Here is a 21,138-nt window from a genome sequence, read left to right as displayed (position 1 = left end):
TGCCATCCATGTCTAAGTGCTGGAAGACAGCAAAAACAGCAGTGCCACTTTGAAGTCTCTTTAAGGACAAGAGACAGGTCATACACCAATCTTAGCAGAGGAAAATCTCTGTTAAACACAAGTCTGAAATTTAGTATGCATGCAAACAGAAAAGAAGAAGAAGCACTTTTATCAAGAGTTGGTCCATGCCAAAATCTGCCTTACTACCCAGACCTAAATGAAACCCCAACATTTGACACTGTAGATTATCTGAAATGGGAATGACATAGAGCACACAAAGAAGTCTTATCTGGAGTACCATGGGTTTTGTTTTATGATTTTGCACAGTTCACTACTATATATTTCTTTAAAAAAATGCTAGCATCCTGCCCCCTCCAAAGAGGCACAGATACCAAGTGAAACAATGAAGGTTTTGTGCAGGATGAAGGGTGGAAGGAGGGAGGGCGGGATGGAAGTTTCTAGCATATTATGACAGAAGCCAACTCTGCAGCCTCCCCTGCTACCAAAGCCTTGACATGTAAACCTAGTACAAGCAGGAGCTTAAAACTGATTTTCACAAAAGTTGGTCTGTCTGAAAAATATTGGAAATTAGAAAGTCCAGGGACTCAGGAACTGTTCTCTCCTTTTGGTCTTAGATCAGCCAAACACCTTCAGTTATACTTTTTTTTCCAGCTAACCTGGGTCTTGTTAAGATACAAAGTAAGTGGAAAAAAGCCTATAAATATTAAAATATAATAATAATAGAAATGAATATTTTTAGATCATATGACTAAAATATAATTCTTTAAAAGATACACTGATATACTATTAAAACTAGATCATCAATTAAATGTATTAATAAAATTAGAGTTGCTGTCAAAATTTCTCCTAGCTTTAATTTTTTATACATATACTATACAAAACTATGTATTACTGATAGGAAAAGCAGAAAATTCTGAAATAAAATTCTGAAATAAAGTAATTCCATTTTAAAGGCATCTAAATTTCAAAATATTTTGAAGGAGTATGGTTTTCATTCTCAGAAATAAACAGAACTTTAAATTACTAGCAAAAGCTCAACATAAACTTTTATAATAGAAATTATCCAGTTCATAAACTCCTTATTTAAACATTGGTATGAATCTTACAGTTGTTACTTTCAAACTACCGAGCAGAAGTTTTTCCTTGGAGTATTCCATATTCTAGCAAAATATTCCAGAGATGTGTTAATGTTGCACAAACTCACCCCGGTAAAAGTTCGGGGGAGTATAAGGGGTAAGGGATGCTGCATCCAGCAGAAATGGATGAAAAGCCAGAAAAGGCTAGTGGGATGTGCCCTGCCTTTCAGTGCCATTCTGGCGCACAGAACCCCAGCCAGCACTAGCTGCAGGAAGGGGCAGTGCGGGCAGTGCCAGCAGGGCACGGCGCTCCCGCTGCGCTCACCGTCGGTGGAGCAGCCGCTGGAGCCGTCGCTGGAGCAGTAGCGCATCTCGATGCGCTGCCGCCCCACCTCCAGCAGGTTGGGGTCGGGCAGCCGTGCCTTGCAGGTGTATCTGAAGCGCTGCTCGTAGTGACCGCCGTTGTCCGAGATGTTCACCGGCGTCCAGGGCGTCCAGGGAGTCGTCTTCTTCAGCTCTGGGCAGGCGTTGGTGTTACAAGGCTGATATTCCTGAAAGAAAAGGCTCATCGTAAACATCATCAAACACGACCTTGAAAACTCCCCAGAGACACTCAAAACAGACAAAAAGACAGCCCTTTTAAAAAAATATATTCTGATACTTTTTCAACATTTCCAATAGCAATGCTCATCAATTAACTTTCAATACCAGTCTCAAGCTGAAAGTGTTTTTTCAGTTTCTATGCAAGCACGGTACCACACTGCTAAAAGCAATAGTATACCAGTACAAATTAGATCTATCACATCCACAAAAACAGTAAATCAAACACTAAGTACCATAATCAAGCATACCCTTTATAAATTAATAGCCCCAAGTAAGGTGAAGTTAAATACGATAAAGCTTTTAATTAAGAATAATTCTGATAAACTACAAGTACATGACACGAACGGGCAAATAATTCCTTGGTAACATCTAGTGGCATATAAATAAGCAAACCACTGTCCATTTTGTATATTGCTTACATAGTTCAAAAGGGACAACAGATAAAATATGTTTTTTTATTACAGATTCTGGCTCCCTAGGTGCATGCTACTCATAGCTCCAGAATTGCTAAACCTATCTTCAGAAGCAAATTCCCTGTGGAGTGATATACACTGAAAGGAACAGATGACATTTAAACACCAATGCAGAGTTGGCAGCATTCTCACAAATGCAGACTTGTTAGTGTTCTCAAGCCCCACAATCTGTGCCTTCTGATAGGTATCATGAAGGTCTGTAGGTTCTGCCTGCTCATTTTTTAGAACAAAATATAGTTAATCTGAAGCAAATTATTTGAAAAATATATGGATGAAAATGAACAACCATTGCAAATCAAAATAAATTCACTCTGAGAAATTATTAAAGACGAAAAGAAATAGCCACCAGTGAGAAAACTTTTAAATTTTCTTTCTACCTCTTGCTTGTTAGAGAGAGAAACTGAGCTCCTTCTGAAAAGGAGCCTGCTAAAGCTTATAATTTCACTAAATACTTAAAAAATAAGGAAACAATAGAAATAATGGTCTTATCATATAGTATTACCTCCTTCTTACATAACCTCTACCCCAGTTGATACCACCATGTTCCAAAAAGCAATGGGATTACCTGCTCCTCTCTTTCTCATGGTGATAATGTCCTTCATATCTTATAGTTTCCTCAGTCCACTACCTCTTCTCACAGATAGTCCAACTTATAAACATATTCAATTAGGTTTAGAGCAATTACTTTCAACCCATATTTTAATTTAAAGCCTGTGTTGCTATTTCAAATCTAAAAGAAGCTTCTTTTCTGAAAGCCTCTCCAATTTTCCATCTGTTAGTTGGAAACAAAAAAATCTCCAGAAATTCCTGTCCCACTAACAGAGATACACCGGAGAATCCACCGTTATGTTCAGGATTCTCAAGTTCTGACGCCACAGGGACTTGTGACAACCTTGTGCTTTCACAGTTTTGTGTTACTTCAGGAATAAAGAGCTCTTAGCCCAAAGGTTTCAGCTGGGCTACTCTTGTTCCCTCCTGAGGGCTGTGCAAAGTCCCTTCCTACCTTAAAACCTGTTGATCACTTCTATGGCAACCCAAATCATTCTCAGGAACCATTTAGGAAAGATGATTAACCTTTCTGGGATCTGAGTGTCAGCCTGGTCTGGTTTCTGGCTCAGAAAGCAGTAAAGAACAAACAAACTATCTGGTCCTGGGTATAACAGGGGAAATAATTTCTCCATGTCTCCACAGGAGTCAATTCTTTAAATGAGGTATGTTTTAGACTTAGGACAGAACATATATGACTGTTCTCCTTGCAGCACATGAACTGTAAAAAAAGATATTATTAAATCTGCCTTTCCCTCTCCTTATTTCATCTTTTTTTTTACGATGTCTAGCACTGATGAGTCTATCACCTCCCCGGATCAGCTGTTCTGTTATTTAGTAATCTGCAAAGCTAACAAATTGCAAGTTAATATGAGGCTGTATTTTCCCCTTAATTTAATTTTCCAGTCCCTGAATCTTGCTGTGCCTTTATCAATGATGCTGAGAGTCTTTCTTGTCCCAAACCTACAAAAAAAAATTTATGCCCAAGTACCCATACATAATGATAAACTAAGCTCAACTTATTAAACCTACAGAGGATTTAAAACCTGATCTCCAGGTCCTATGCACCCCAATGTATTCCATTTGTCCTATTTCCTCATTTTCATTACGCCTGGACACCAAAATTCAATACAGCATGCAAAGGCAATCATCACCCCATTTGCCTGACAGTCTGACTTTGACATGCACATTATTGCATTAGCATGTTTTCCTTCCAAAATATTGCACAAAGAGTCTAAGTAGACCCAATTATCTTTGATAACCTGTCCTTTTCTAAATCACAGCTTAACAACTACCTACTCTTTTTATCCCACACAAGAGGTTGATAGTATTTGCCAATATTAAAATATGTTTTATTAGCTTCTGTAATTATCTAACATATATATTTACTGCCTCACCAATCTCTGTCCTGCTCAAGCTTTACTGAAAATGTCTTATATCATTGATATGATAAAAATGTTGAGTTGATAAAAATGTTAAGTGCCATTGACCCAAGAACTGATTTCAGGCACACTCTACTTGACACATCCCAGTAATTTATATCTGCCCATTGACACCACATTTTTCAATTTGTCAATGTACCAGCTTTTAATCCATTTAACATTTGTCACATATTTCAGTTCTCTGAATCAAATTATTTTCTGTTGCAAAGGTAAATGTCTTGGAAGAGGAGATACCCTGTATTACTTTCAAACACCTTGAAACCCAAAGTCTTTTTTATTAATAAGTAAGCAGGAAAAAAAATCAACCAGTATTGTAGCTACTGCAATGTTTATTTCAATATAGTCACAATAGTCTAAAAGTTTCAGCTCTTCATTTGCTATTGATATTTGTACTGATATTTTTCAGTCAAAACCAAAAGCTGCTAGAAATATGAGGGCCTTCGTTACTAGAAATGTCATAGAAAGGTGAGGTTCATGTAAAGCAGAATATGTGAGGTATGTAATGAACCCTTTGTCTAATAAATATAGCTAGTAGAGGAAGAAGTTAATTTAGTGGCAATGCATTGAATGTTGCTTTGCTAACACACTTCTGAGATGAACACATCAGCTGCCTCGCTTCTAGAAAGACAGACTGCCAGTGTTCAGTATGCTTCAGGATGAGCAGTCCCTCCACACACCCTGACAGAGAGCATTCTCCTATGCTGTTACCAGCACAGAAAGAAAGATGTTCCTGAAAAGTGTCTCTGAAGACCATTTGTTAGTTTTTCCTTTCTTCTTGCTTGCTTATATGAAAGCTTGACTGCTGTCATGCTTGTCTATTCAGCCACTGGATAATAACCATGTAAGGCTCAGAAGGCTGGGGAAACAAAAGTACATACAGCTTGACTGGAGAATATTTACAGCAGTAAATAATTTCTCCAACAGAAAATTCAGAGGACTATAGCCAGAATGGATGACTCCTTGGAGTTCTGGCACTAATAATGACCTGGCAGAGCTCACTGGCTGCTCTCACAGACAGCGAGGGCTGCACTGCTCTGCTGACTACCACGTCTGCCACAGAGGAATCAAAAACCACACAGTGCTTGTTGAGAGCATCAGTGTGATCTGATGCTGAAAACTCTGGTAAAAGCAGAACAACAAACATGGTCTGAATTGCCTCAGATGTGGAAGTAAGGAAAGGGGGAGAGAAAAGGCATAGGACAGATTACATATGGATATATTAAGTGCTGCTAGCATGAAGACAGAGTCTAACAGGAAAATTTGAGAGGGAAGAGAGAGGGAATATGGAAATTGATACCTCTGCTTGATTTATCCTCCTCTTACCACCTTGTCCAATACTTGAACGATTTACCTAAGAGGGATTTCAAGAACATGGCCCTCTCCAAAGCAATTGTACCAGTCAGAATCATGGCACATTAATCAAGTAAGCACATGTAGGTCTCAGATTAATTAAAGTCTCATGGATGTCTCACCTCAGTGGTAAGACAGAGCTAGGAAAGCAGTGAAGCTTCTGTAGTGCTGCCCAGAGCGAGACAGCAGCTGCTAAACTGCACCTCTGACATTCCACATGGACTGAAGGGACAGATGGGGCCAAGCTCTCCTGGAGGATTCTCTAGACACTCAGAGAAATACTTCAGGGGCTCAACTGATGGGTTATGCACATTAGTCCTTAGGGTATGCTTGTGGACTCAGAGCAATAATTACTTGAGGCCATTTACAGACTCCAAAAATATCATTGCAATATCAAGCTTAATTTCTTGAAGTTTTCAAAGTTCTCTTTGCAAGCTGTTTTAAAACTTGTGGTCTAGTTCACCATATTGCAGCTTTTAGTTTAGCCAGTGGACTTAGCCATTGGAAATAGTTGAATTTATGCCTAATATAGGCCCAGCTATACCTGGTAAAAATGCAGGAAAATTTGTAAAGACTAAATTTTAGGGAGCAATTCAACATTATAGTTTTTTGGAGATACTTGGAAATTTTACACAAAATATGCAAATAAATACATACCTCACAAAACACATGTCTGTGAAAATGATAAATTTAAATAAAAAATATCATGAAGAATAATGGTGGTAATATGAGAAAAGGCATCATAAATTAAAATGAAAATTTGGAATCATGTATTTGTAATCATAGATAATGATTATGCTGTTAAGCAGCTACCTTGCTTTTGTCCTTAAATATAATTTCAAACTAGAGGGGACTATTGTTAAGTAACACTGAACAAAACAAAAAAATTCACTGTTTCCTCCTGGAGGATGTGGAACCAATTTCTTTTTTGCCTCTGCATAGTTACTTGAGTCAAATTCCTAAAAATTTTGAGAATCTCTCAGACTTTTACTCCTGGTTTGATTATAATTAACCAAAAGGCATGATATTCTGATATCTCCTTAAAAACTAGACCAAACTATTATCCACCTTTGAAGTACAATTTTTTTCATTAAAACCAGAATTCAGACAGACAGTTCTATTCCCATTTACATGTTTATATTATGGATAGATTTCTCCCAACAAGATCTTATTTCTTTGATGTGTATAGTATGTCTATATGGAATGCACTCCTTTAGTTCTCATCTGTGTTTTTCTTTCACATCTGTTAGTGTGACAGACAAAACAGTTAAATCAACATTGACAAGTGCATAAATATTTTCAGTCCAAGAGTTAACTTTTAGGATTTTCTTTCAATATATTATATTAGTTCTCAAATATTTTTGACTCACCAAACAATCCGTTGATTTAAAAATACTTAGAAATTTTTGCTTTTTGTTCCATCATGCTAAACTTCAATTCAACTAGCCCAAAATAATTATTCAGGCATTAAGACACCAGTCAGTAGAAAGAGTGTTGTTGATTCATAAATTGAATGGTACAGAATGTCAGTCACCTGAGACAAGACAGGGCTGAAAGAGATGAGCACCTCAGTCTCTAAGCCATCTCTGTCTCTGAGTTTGCCACAGAAATACTTAGTTTAAAGAAAGGATAGCTCTCAAATGCAAACAAAACAAAGGCCAAACCAAATGCAACAGGGTTATAAAACTCCAGAGAAAAGCAGTTCTCATGTAGAGGGAGCCTTGTTTCCATGGCAAAATACAAGTTTCCTGAAGGACTATACACCCTCTCTCTCTCCAAGAACAAAAAGATGGATAAAATTTATCTTCCCACAGTTGAAACCCACACAGAAAAGTCACTAACTGAATTTTAAAAAATAAACGGTTCATTTATTTTTATTGCAGAAATGTAAAGTCTTGTCTATCTAAAGAAGCATTTTCAAACTAAAACAAACAAAATACAAGTAGTTGATAATATTTTCACAGTTTAAAAAGCCATGTTCTTCAACCAAATACCATTAGATATACCTTAGTTTAGTGCAATTTTGCTGCTACAAAACTATTCCAAAAGCATGACAAGAAAGAACACTCAAACCCCATTAATTTCAATCCATTAAACAAAACATCTACCCTGCAAATCTCACAGCTATAATTGGAAAACAACCCCTAAAAGAATTTCTGAGATCCCCACTGTATTTTAACCACACTTAGACATCCTAGTTTGTAGGCAATGTTTTAGCTTCAGTTGAGATCCACAGGAGGAGTTCTGCTGATTCCAGTGGAACCAGGACTGCAGAGACTATTGCTCAGTGCAGATGCAATCCTGCAGCAATGGAAAGTAAGGGTTGGAGGTGTGTCCAGAATGGGTTTGTAAAAATATTTTGATGGATAGAGGGAGGAAAACAAGTTTCTTCTGAACCAAAAAGATGTGGGTTTTGGCTGCAAATACTGACTGCACACAACTTTTTGTTTTGATTTTAAAGAAAATAATTGGAAAAGTCCTTATTGGTGTAAAGAGCAATTTAAAAGGAATTAAAGGTTGGATTTGGATCTCTTTTTCCTGCAGGAGTTCAAGACCCTGTAGGCAGGTCAGTGGATTAGGACAGTTTAGTACTCAAATCCTTCCTATATTCGATATCATTAATTTTGCTTTGAAAGGAAAGTTCCTACTTTCATCACCTCTTCATAAACCCATCAGTTTTTGGAGAGAACAAAACCACCACTTTCTTTTTTCTACCAGCTATTTGTGCAACTTCCTGCTCAAAAGTTTCATTTTATGCCAAACTCATCCAACTGTTCTGAAGGAAATTGCTACTACAGGAAATTACTGCTTTGCAGGTAAGTTGCTGCTTAGGAGATTGGTGTCCAGAGGTCATTTTCTCCAGTCCATAGTCAGGAATTTTATTGTAAATTCCACCTTGTCTGTGGTTTTGTATGCAGTGTTACAATCTGGCACACAAGAAACATGCCTCATGTTCTAGCAGCTCCACTGCGAGGTGGGAGCCACCAAAAGTGGGGGACCAGAAGCTGGGAATGTCACCACTTGAACCCAGTAAAATTTGAGAAAACCATTAGGGCTTGTCAGAGGATTAAGGATTCTATTATTTTTGCCCTCAGTGTTTTCATTTAGAGTGTTGCAAATAAAGGAATTATAAGATATTACTGACCTGATGAAAACAGACACACACAGGACCATAAATAACCAAGGCTGAAAGGCTGAAGGGATTGTCCACCTATAAATGACTGTATAGATTCACCAAAACTGACTAAAAAGTGATTTCTATATAGCCACATAGTGAAGGCCTCAACTGCAGTAGGAAAACCAGAACCCAAACCTGAGCAACATCATAAGTAGATGGTGAAATATAAGTATCATTAAAGGTAAATGATGTGCTACTTGTAAATGACTCTAAATTAATAATTTCAGATTTTAAAATCAGCATGCAAATAGCAGCCTTGAAATACACATTTATAAATTTAATTACAAAGAGAGGGAATTAAAATTATTTTTTTACCTTTGAAAATAGGAATGTGCCATTGGAAAAAAACAGGAAAAGAGATGTAGCTTCCCTTATCACTCACTACCTCAGAAGTGGGGAAAAGGAGGTTGTTCAAAATTCTATTTTGGAGCTATGCTCAATGAGCAGGAAAAAAGTGAGTTCCTGCAGCTCAAGGAGTTACCACTCAGTGGGGTCACACTAATGATCTGTGCATGTGGCTTCATTTATTACAAATGCAATTGCAAAGGAAGCAGAATTAAGTCAGATGGAAAACAGGTGATTTATTTTGCTGTAATAACTCAATTGTTTGCAATTAGTTTCAAATGCTATTACTGAGAAGCTTAACATTTTTAATTTAGGCCCTATAATTTCTGACAAAAATCCTCTAAATTGCTGAAACTGTGATTATTAACTGAAAATATATTTTTTAAACTGCTGGAAATCATGGCTATCCAAGTATTTATTAACTGAGAGTAAGAATTTTAGGAGATAATCCAACAGTCAAAAAGGCATAAAAAGGCTATCAGCTCATCAATTTTAGAGAGTGCTGCTTCATAATCACTGCAAATCTGTTATCACTCATAAATTACCTTCATCTCATGTTTTCCTTCATGTAGGTTTCTAAAAAGACAAAGAGAGCTATGTTCTTGTTGTAAAAGGTGTTCCGTAACAACAAATTTTTAAACACCAAAAGTGGAAGAAAATCTGGAATTTCAGTTTCCACAGGCAACATCAGAGCTACTTGGCTACTTTGTGACCTAGAAAAAGTTTGATTCTTAAATACCTGATGTTTTTTAGATTCACCCAATACTAGCTACAATATTTGTCAATGTGGCCAAATGGCTCCTTTCTTTAACAAGGCAGTTTCAAATTAGGCACAGCTTTAAAGTAGTTCTTGAAATGTACATACTGAGCACACATTTACTTCCATAATATTTAAACCTGAAAAATCAACTGTATTAAAAGCCTGCTGCCAAGTAATGCAGAAAATTAAAACAGTTATTATTATTTTATATCCATCCAGAGATCACTCTTTCAGATACTTATTCATTTATCCTCAATCATTCATTATATAATCAGTGCAGCCTTATATTGCAAGTAATGCTTTTACCAGCCTACAGTTCATCATTGATCTTATTTTCTACAACGAGACAATCTTTTAGGTTCAGCTGAACTATCACATTTTAGGATCAAAATCTGAGGGAAAAAAATGCAGCCACTAATCACTGGTACATCAAAACTGACCTGATAGTGTGAAAGTACTAGCTGCTTGTGCAATCATTTAGACAATAAGCATTCAATTGCAGCTCATTTACTTGTTTTTGGGGGGTTTTCCTACATTAATTATAAAGATTGATAAATTGTGTTTTATAAAAAAAATGGAAGCAAAATTTGAGAAAACCAATTTTGAGAAGACCTGAAGCCTAGTTTTGCTCTGAAAAGTGGATTGTCATAATATTCTTACTCTATTTTTCACTTAAAAGATGACTGAAATGAGAGACCAATCACTGGAAGGAAAAATCCAATAATGTCCCACTCCTGAGATAAAATGTTAGAGCAGTTACTAAATAACAAATGTGTAAGTGAGGGAAATGGTAGAAACTGAATAGATGAGGAGCAATGAACTTTAATCCAGAGTTGCCAGTCCAAACCTAGGAGCTGCAGTAAAAAGCAGAACTTGCAGGAATGTGTTAAACTGTGGAAGTGTTTAAACCTACTGGAAATTGATTTAGTCACACAAACGAGATGGGTTCAGAGGTTTTGATCACTGCACTTTCTGATGAGGCAGCAGAAAGGTTGTGATCTGCACCTCTGGAAATGAAGTCAATAAGGGATCTGAGTATGGATTTGGAAGCCCAGTGAAGGCTGCAAAATACAGTTGCGTGATCCAGCCAGCACCAGACAGTTTTTATCTCATCTCCAAAAATGTCAAATACCAGAAAGTTCCAATCATCTACTCAAAGGAAATTCAAAGATGGAAAGTTAATGTGCATAAGAAAATCCGTATCTTCATAGTTCAAAGGCCTCTCCTCTGTGTGTAAGTTGAAGAAGAGAAATAAACACAACTCCCATTGCCCAAATTCCTTTAAAGCAATGTTGAGAGACTGGACACCACCTATGACACTTTGAAGGTAGGTTAAAAAAATCCATTGTGTTATATTCATCTTTTTCAAGCCTTGAAGAAGGCCTGTGGAAGCAAGCAAAAAATGCACTTAAACACAATTTAATATGTCATTGTACCACAAAGATCTGCCTCTGCCCAGGGCAGAAGTTACAGCTGACCTGACAGATATGTCTGTGTGCCCACACCTCAATCACTGCTGCTACAGTCAAGTAGATAAACACAAAATCATCTTCAGTTGCAGCTTTTACTCACTTGGACAAGGAAGCACTGCAACCAAAAAGCCAACATACTTGTTTCTGCAACTTTGCTGTGGGAAAAAATGACCTTTAGTAAAGGAGGACACCTGAGCTAGTTAAATTGCTGTAGCAAGCATCAGTTTAATATGTGCTAGAGCCCCTGGCTATGTGGGAAAATAATAGCACAAAAAGTGAAAGGATAACCAAAATAATAGCATAAAATTTTACAAGTTGCTGACTGAAAAGCATAGAAACAGGTATTTGAAAACTATAGCTCCAGTTGTGATAGTAAATGTTGTGATAATAAATATAAATTCAAATTACGTAAAAATTTTCACAGTTTTGTGCTTAACATGCTCAGTAAGTGAAACTGCACAGACAGTTATTATTATTATATACAATTGTCATCTTCTCATGAGTGGGTATTAATTTCTGAAATCATGTACACTTAACACAGGACTCAATTTCCTAAATGTATGGCTTTGTTGCCATTTTAAATGATGTGGGGTAAGCTTCCAAACTTTTCTAAAAGCATATGGGACCCTCACATGGCCTCTGACATATCTTCACAACCTTCACCCAGAAATTCACACTCCCTATAGCTTCCCAAAAGCAACACATGTTTCTGTTTAGGCAAACCTGCATCCTGCCTTTGAATCCACCAAGGGTGCCTGTCATTTTTCAAAACCACATCAGAACTGAACTTCCTGTCTCACATTTTCAATTTAATTTGTGTCAATCTAGAAATCTCCCTATAAATCAATGTCTCTCATACAACACTCTTTATTCTTAGACATTTTAATGCTCTTGGTCTATATAAAGTTTATTTTGAAAGTGTTTAATTTGTCTACATTTTATTTTTGAAACTCCATGTCTGCAAAGAAAACACTTTTTGATCTTCAGCCAAATCCTGGTAAAACAGATGTTTCTGGGGAACAAAAAAAACCCACCACAATTTGTATGCTGACTTCATATTATGCTCTGTTTCCAGTATGAGGAAGATACTGCAAACTGTGGGTTTGCTTTGTACCTCCTCAAATAGGAGCTGTTTTGTAGGTGGCATGACCCTGGCATAAAACAGATCAGGTTTTAATTGACAATAGCCTGTGTGTTTCAGCTCAGGATTTCTGAGCACTATGCTCTGCTGCTCTGGGGAAATTCCCTAGGATTAAAGTTCTTTCATCTTACACCTTGCTTGATGTCTCAGCAGAAAGGCCAAGCACTGTACAGGGGGAAGGTGGCACTGCTAAAGACATTGAAGCCAGAAGGTTAATGAAGAAAACAAAAGGAGAAAAATATTATAAACTGTAGGAACATAAGAAAGAAAATACTCTAGTAATGAAAATAAACAGACCAGGAACAGAGTCTGGTTTCCTGATAAAATTAAAGGAAAGTACAGTTCAAATGGAGCATTTTATAAGTTTCAACAAGTTGGACATACCACAATATATTTTCTTAACACAATACACATGAGGACTTTACTACATAATGTACACACAGGATCCTTCGGTTCTCTTTATACACAGCTATGCTCACCTCACTCTTGCTGCAAATCAAATTTCTGCCAGCTCTGCTCCATTTCTTGATAAACATTCACAGAAACTCATTAAAGATGAGTAAGGATTGATTCAAATTGCAGTGATCAAATTGGACAGGAAGAAACCCCCAGTTTGTCAGTGAATATGACATCTACTAAATTTTTTCTCTTCAGCCAAGGGACCAGAAAAGGGACACAAAAGCTGAAAGTTACAAGAGTTGAGTTTCATGCCAGAGACTGGAAAATTTAACGGTGGCACATGTCTCCAGGATGCTGAGGCTGCAGACTGCCATTGGGTAGTTAGGAATGTTGTGCTGGCTTATGAAAGCAATATGTAAACAAACCCATGTTAACTTATTGGAAAAGAGGAATGGGTAACATATTATGTTGAATTTCTAATATTCCTAGCAATGTGGAGAGGACTTACTGCCAGTAACCATGGCTGGAATATACAAGTGAAACTCACATGACAGAATTTTAGCTCAAGGTCAGGATGGGTGCCCTGAATTTACACTCTAGGCTCTATAACACAGGCTTCATTTTGACAGGTCTATAAACATACCATCAACTCCTTATCATTTTCAGGACAATGACATTAACAGCTGGAAAATAAAAGTGTTAATGCTATTATTTTCCTAAAAAAGGCAATTTGCTCTGTGTAAGTATTTTGTATTCACATTGTGATTTTAAATTTGAAATGTCTGGCCATTTATAAACATTCTGGCCTATCAAATAAAACTTTCAGGGTAAATTTGATGAGAACTATGCTGCTGGAGCAGTCCTTGAAGAACTGCAGCTTGTGGGAAGGACCCAAGTTGAATAAGTTAATGAAGAACTGTCTCGTGTGGGAGGAACCCCATGCAGGAGCAGGGGAGGGCTGAGGAGTTCTACCCCTGAGGAGGAAGCAGCAGCAGAGATGATGTGTATGAAGTGACCTGAGTCCCCATGCACATGAAGTTTAGCCTGGAAAGAAGGGAGAAGTGGGGGAAAGATTATTTTATGACTCAGTTTTAAGTCTCATTACCTTACTCTGATTTGACTGGTAATAAAAAATAAAATAAAATAAATAAATAAATAAACACTAAAATAAAATAAAACTAAATAAAAATAAAATAAAATAAAATAAAATCATAAAATAAAATAATTTCCCCAGTGAAGTCTGTTTTGCCTATGATGGGCAACCTAGAAAGAGATCTCTCCCTGTTCTTATCTCAACCCAAGAGCTTCTAATTATATTTTCTCTTGCCTACCAGGATGAAGAGCAACAGAACAGCCTTAGCATCCAGCAAGCATCAATGCACAACTTGGCAGGGGTGCAAAGTTTGCCTGAAGTTGTATATATATAAAGATAAAATTATAGCTAAAGATTTTTGTGTTGTGGGGGTTTTTTCCCCAATTGGATAAGATGGTAAAACATCCTTTTCTCTGACAGTCTTTTCTGATACTTAGGAGTTTGTCACCAAAATACAGAAGTTGTCAGGAAAAGAAGTCTTTCTTCTAGATGTTCTAAGATAAGGCAACACCAGTAAGATCAGTAAAGGTCGAAAATGGGCCAAAATAGGTAGCACAGGCAGTCTGCCATGTTTCTCATTTTTCCTTAAGAAGCCTAGGAAAAAATCCTTAACGGAAAAAAAAAAAAAAAAAAAAAAAAAAAAAAGAAAAGCAATAAAGACAATAAATAAAAGATAATGACACTGAGCTGTTTGCATAACCACAAGATGTTCTTAATGTGACTACATAAAATAAAAGCAGTTACAGCTAAATTCCATTGATAAGACAATGTAGATATTTGCTAGAAATTTGGATATGAAAGTGTGAGGGTGCAGAGTCCCTGCGATCCCAAGGGAGAGAGAAGAAAGAAGATGACAGAATGGAATTTTCAATAATCTTCATGCAGATAAAATTCTCACAAATCCTCAAAAGGAAGGCTTGAATGTGGCTTCCTAAATGCTACTTACACTGCTGCAGTTCTAAAAGGGCACAAGGAATGGTCTATCTTTGAACTTTTAGTTCTGTAATTCATAAATGTGTTCATGTGGAACTTAAGTTTTGGTCGCAGGTTCTAGTACATCTAAACACAGTGGCTTCTCCTCAAAGCGTAGGTGTTTTAGTAAATATTTTGGTATCAGTGACGATGAGTTCAGAACACGCTGCTCAGTTAAGGCTTGGTTTATAAAAGCAATCCCTCAGCAGACACTGAATGATATAAGAACTCTCTGTCTTGGATCCCAAGACTATAGAAACCTAAGTCATTCAACCCTGGTACTTTTGTACCAGAGAGAGGCATGAGAGAGATGCCTTTACTAAGGATTTGTTTAAGGTGTACAAAATCAGGCATCGTTACCCAGCTTTCTTACTCTTAACATCAAGTACTTCTTGAACAAATTGCTTCAGATGTTTTTTTGGGAAGAGAGCTTTTTTAACTTTGCCTTTTTATTTCTTCTACATTTCATACAAGCAAAAGAGTATTTATCTGCTTTGCTAACTAAGATTGCCTCTCTGTCTCTCCATGTTTAGATAAGTCTGTGAGAAGTCACAACTTTAGTGTTGTTTGTTCCTTGAACTCTAGCTGATATAGCCAAACCACTTCATAAATTATAGAAGTGTTTTTTTAAATCTCATGACAAAGGGAAAGAAGTTAATATGATCACTCTGCAAGATGACAAAGTATCTGATTTTACAAAATGAAAAGTTCACTATCTGTTTCCTTTGAAAAAATCTGTGGCAGATGCAACAGGGTAATTTTTTGTTTTTAAACAAGGATTCCAGAATGAATCAGTCCAACATTTCAGAGGCAATTTTCCTTATCCCGCTCAGAGGCAAAAAGACATTTCATTTTGTGTGCATGAATGTTCCAAAGAGCATTTAGCTAACACTTGAACACAGGATCTGTAATTATATGGATGCTCACATGTCTCAAAGACAAAACATTACAGAAAATGCAAACTACTATTTCTAGGATTCAGTGACATTGAACCTCAAGGAAATTTAAATCATTCAGTATTTCAAGTCAAATGAGAATAAATCCTAAATATTTACATGCCCATCACTCCTTCCATCAATTTAGCCTCAGAGAACAATTCTTAGCACAGGAGGAAACTAAGTGAGATACAGGAACAACATCTTCTGCTATAATAGCGCTAAATGTGATTATTACATCCTAAAGTTGTGTCTTATCTGAAGAGATCCTTTCTTCTAGAAGGAAGGACAAGTCAGTGCACAGATTGCATGAATTTCTAACAAACAAAGCAATTCCTTGCTAGAGGGTCACATGAATTCACATTATGCCAACTTCAGATTTCCTTGAGACTCCTTTAATGAGGTCCCATGAGCCTCTTTCATACACTGAAGATCATTAATTTAAAAAAAATATGTATCATTTTAGGCACAAGAGCTTAAGAAAAGCGATGAAAAGGAGAGCTGTGTATTTTATATCTACTTTAATTGAGTAATAAACAAGTATCTGGCTCAGAGGAGGTTTTGATCAGAACAGCAACATGTACTGTTAAGATTGTGTAGTTTTATCAGTACAATGTATCACCTTCTTTTTGGCAAAGTGAAAACAATACCTACCTGGCATGACAGCCAGTGAGATATGAATGTACAAGAGTTGCATTTCATCAAGAGAGTCTCCTACTAATCAGCAGTTAAATGAGAATGTCCAATGTTCCCTAGCAGGACCAAAAAACCCAGATGTAACTTTATTTGCCCATAGGATAAGGCTACTAGCCTAGCATTAAGAGTCATAAGATCATGACATAAGTGATTTATTCCAGTGGATGTGAAATCTCCTGCATAAAATCCAGACAGCTATCCCAGTCCTTAGCTGAAATGGGATTTCTGAAACATTGATGTCCATATTAAGAGACTGAGGTTTGAAAATCCAATGTGGTTTTTTGTTTTGTTTTGTTTTCATGGGTATGGCAAATGCCATTAAATCATCTGAGGGCCCCTCTTGCATTCCAGCACGGATGGTCCACTGAAACCTAAGCATAACTGAACCACTAACATGCTTCCTAGCTTTGCAGCTCAGAAAAAAGGGAGTAAGTGCTGTTTGTACCACGTTTTGCATTAAGCTAACAAGATAGGCTAAAGGACCTGCAGGGCTGTGCCTGAGCTTGTGTTGGTTTGCCTGAAGGGTTGTTTTTGCAAGCAATAGCAATTATCTAATTACCAGATCTCTATCACCTGCTTTGTTTTAACTTTTCATCAGCTCTGTTATAATTGTGTGATGTAATGTCTACACCAATATATGTTTTGTAACTAAAGGGCATTTTTAACTTGTAGTTACTGAGAGCAGAATGACCTGTTAGACCCCCTCAATGAAACACAGCACAGAGCAAGCTTTGAAAGAACTGGCAGAGAGCAATACCTGAAGCCCAAGGGCTATAAACATCTCTGATGGCCAATTGCTGCTCATCAAATGAATGCAACTTCAGGAGCAAGGTAAGTCAATTCTTGTCAAGCCTTGGGGCAGCAGAGAGAACCAAAAGCAACCACCCAACATATGTAAAACACAATATGCAGTAAATTCAGCTGCGATATGGACTTGCAAATCAACAAATAATAACAAGCCATGAAGACTCTAAAAAAAACATTAAAAATTCCAAATAATTTCCTAAACTAAGAAAAAAGAAATCAGAAATATCAATGTTACACTTCTGGCCAAGGACTCAGAATACTGACCAGTTGGGTAAACCCACCCCCAGACTGAAACCAACAACCCCCACATCAAGGGGCAGTGGGAGAGCCAGCCTAATATCAGAGAAAGGCAGAGACTAAAGAGTTAGCGTATTTATGCTACCAGCATGTAATTTAAACTATTTGATAAGGCTGTTATAAATGTAAAAAACATTAACACTGTAACCAGACAAAGATTAAATTCCTGGCTTCCCATAAATGGTGTATTCTTTTTTTGCCTGCAAAACGATTATAAGTGTTAGTAAAATGGAGAGAGTCCAAGCAATCTGTTCTCTACTACAACAAATTTCTCATAAAATACTTCACAGTTAAGGATATTTTCAAATATCCATGTGCAACTTTAACTCTGTTATTGTTACTAGATCCTGTATTGGAATGATTGAGTTTGCAACTTCAAAAGCTTAGGCAGTGGTGAGTAAAAAATGGTTTCCCCTTTCTTTTTCATTTTTCTACTTTTCTGGAAGGAGTGAACTTATTTGCTATAGTTTCATTTGCTATGTTGTGAAGATCTAGCATGTAATAATTTTTATCAATCCGAAAAACCGCCCAAAGATTGAAGAATTTTAGGTAGAGGGAAGAGGAGAACAATAATAAAGGTCCTGGTACAATTCAGCTCTGATTTCCTTAGTTCAGGACTTTACTGTGACATAAGCAAGAGGTGAACTGTGAATCTTTAAGATGCGTTAATATAGGCAGAACTGCATTCATCATACATTATCATTTATTTCACTTATTTCTTGCTCACCAATATATATTTTCAAGATTTTTTTCTAATTTTCAAACCATTTAAGAGATGAGCTGAATTTTAAAAATACGTTGAGAACTCTTTCCTCAAAATTTGCAATATTTTTGCATTAATTGGAGTACTTTAAATCCTTACATGGTCGCTATCTGTCCTAGACACAATGTAAGTGTAAGAAAATGGAAACATAATAATTCAGAAAGTCAGGAAGATGCTCATCCATACAACAGGCATTACAGTTACTGCTCTTTGGTTCCTGATCTGAAAATCACAGCATTGTTATTAAACAAGCTCTTTAAGATAAACCTTTATGTTTTCTAATGACTTTTTTTGGGTTTTTTTGTTTTTGTTTTGGTTTTGGTTTTGGTTTTTTTTGTTTTGTTTTGTTTTTTGTCTAATCTTCATGCGTAATCTGGAATACTGCCAATATGATTCAGAAATCCTGTTATGCAATGTTTTTAATTATAATTGGGACTGTGCAGGACTTACGGTGAGTTACAAATTTTATTGGTAGTAATTCAGAGAAGCCATTCATGCTTTACTGCTTTTGATGAATGAAACAAACCCAGGCTCATGCAATGATTGGTATTATTCAAAGTATGAGAAATAAGAACAACACTTGAATTGAACCACTAACTGAAATAGGTAAAGTCATTCTTTACCTAAATGACCATTTCACAGCAAAATGGCTTTCAGGAAATCTAGATGAGTGCGAGTTCTCCGAAGAACCTGATCCCAGCAGGACCAATAGCAATTTAGTCAAGTCAGAGCTCAAAAATTCCTTTTAGACATTTTCAAATCAGTTCCCTTTACCTTCCATGTGCTTTACCTTAGGCAGTCACTCAAACAAACCTGGATGAAGCTGCTCCTCAGCACACAAGTGTCTGTTTTGCACTCCCAATACGGCTGTGCTATCGATCTTACTAAAACTTTACAATATGCTCCACTACTGTGTACATCAGTGCCTGCACTCCTACAAAGCTGCCTATTTACAGCCCAGAATATGCCACAGATACACCTATATGTATATGGATACCTTCTGTAAGTCCAATACTAGCTGGAAATTGGACTCCACCACAAGATTTTAGTTGGCAAGTGTCAGACGTGGCCTTTAAGGGCTTATCTGCTTTTCCAAAGTTAAAAAAGGGTCTTCTCAGATGGCACAAACTCTCTAGCATTAAACCTTCAAGTTTCCTGTCACAGAATAAGTGTCTCATGTCATCATAAACCTTTAAAAATTCACATCCAGAAAAGCACTGAAAATTGTATTGCTTGCACTGTACGCTTAAAAATCTACAGACATATGGTTTGATAACTGCAATTAATAAAATTGAACAAGCATGCATCCATTTAGGAAAAACCCTTTCTTTATGAACTTGTTTAATCCTTTCACCACTTAAGAACACCAACAAACAAACCACAGAGCACTTAATGTTTTTCCAAGGAAAATGCAGGGAAGGAATCAATTGGAACAGCTTTGCACTCAAAATCATCTGTGAAGCATCAAAGTTATTTTTGTTGGCATCTGTGCTCCAGCTGCGGGGTTTAGAGCTTTTTTGCTTTCTTAATCACGTTCCTTATTCCAGTGAGTAAGTACTTGGTTCCGTACATTTAGAGTTGGAAAGTTAATTCATCAGGGACTGCTCAAACTCCCACAGCCTCTAAAGTAATTTCCCCAAGAGAACATGTCAATTTGAAGCTTCAAAGGACTTAGTTTTTTTACTGGATTTGATAAGTGACAATTTTAAAAAATAAGCTAGATAATATATATATATATATATATATATATATATATATATATATATATATACTCATTGAACTATGTAGAGAGAAAAAGATGCCTAAAATTACAATTATCCAGCCAACGAACAAAAGCCCCTAGCATCTAATTCATAATAAATATCTCTGATGGCAACGTTAAACAATTGTTTAACTGTTGGGAATCCATTTATGAGCAAGTACTTATCTTTCTTAAAAAGCAGTCAGAATTGCAAAAAGTCTGAGGCTGACTTAGTTATCCCTGAAATCAGAGTAACACTAAATTGATTTCACTGCCTTTTGGGTAAGGCCCTGTTTTAGCAGTGACAATCAAGCACTAAAACCACTTTGTGTGTCAGTTTGTGACTGCTTACAAAATATAATACGATCTTGAGCAGCTACAGAAACCAAATGCTGTATTTCTTCCATGAATTTCAAAGATCATGGATTCTGAGTCCTCCTCTTTGAATACCCTTAGAGGGGAAGTGTGGGGCTATCAGGGTGCAAGTGCTGGAGAAGAGGTATTTTGGGGGTTTAAAATGTAATATCACTGTTCAGTAGCTGAAAAAAGTCCCCTGCAGGAACTCAGCTTTTACACTTGACTAAGCAGACTAGGCTGCTGGTTTAACTGCCCAATGTCAAGAAATACTAATAAAATGACAAAAACACATATATTTTGGCCAACAGTTTTGCTTTTTTTTTTTTTTTTTTTTTTTTTTTTTTTTCCCCAGAAGAGCTTAAAAATCTGAATTCTGCTGCCTTGAGAAGTGACTCTACTCAAGAGAAAAGTATTAGGGGGCTAGTCCCTCACCCCTCCTCTACAGTACAAATGAAGAAAGAAGCTGGGTTCAGTACAGCCATTAATGAGGGACCTGCAGAGGGATGTGACCAGCAGAGCACTGCAGGAGGGAAGCTCACCAGGGGTAATGTTTTAGAGCCAGAGAGCAAATGCTTGCTGCCAATCAAGAAATCTGAGAAAAGACAAAAGGAAATAACCAGAACTAAACAGGGGGGAGATGACTCCACCCTGCAAACAGCTGAATTTGGGTA

General features: G+C 36.8%; 1 protein-coding gene across 2 annotated transcripts in view; it reads right to left on the bottom strand.

The window, feature by feature from the left end:
- Positions 1-21,138, bottom strand: part of SEMA5A (semaphorin 5A) — a 304,799-nt gene that overhangs the window by 30,444 nt on the left and 253,217 nt on the right. For both annotated transcript variants that reach the window (XM_079301152.1, XM_079301151.1), the window contains one exon: positions 1,423-1,648. In XM_079301152.1, coding sequence (XP_079157278.1) covers positions 1,423-1,648 — 226 coding nt within the window. The remainder of the gene's footprint in view (positions 1-1,422; positions 1,649-21,138) is intronic.

This window comes from Erithacus rubecula (genome assembly GCF_903797595.1).
Source record: "Erithacus rubecula genome assembly, chromosome: 3".
NCBI lineage: Eukaryota > Metazoa > Chordata > Aves > Passeriformes > Muscicapidae > Erithacus > Erithacus rubecula.
The sequence above is the reverse complement of the archived record's forward strand: the minus strand, read 5'-3'. Positions and strand labels throughout refer to the sequence as shown.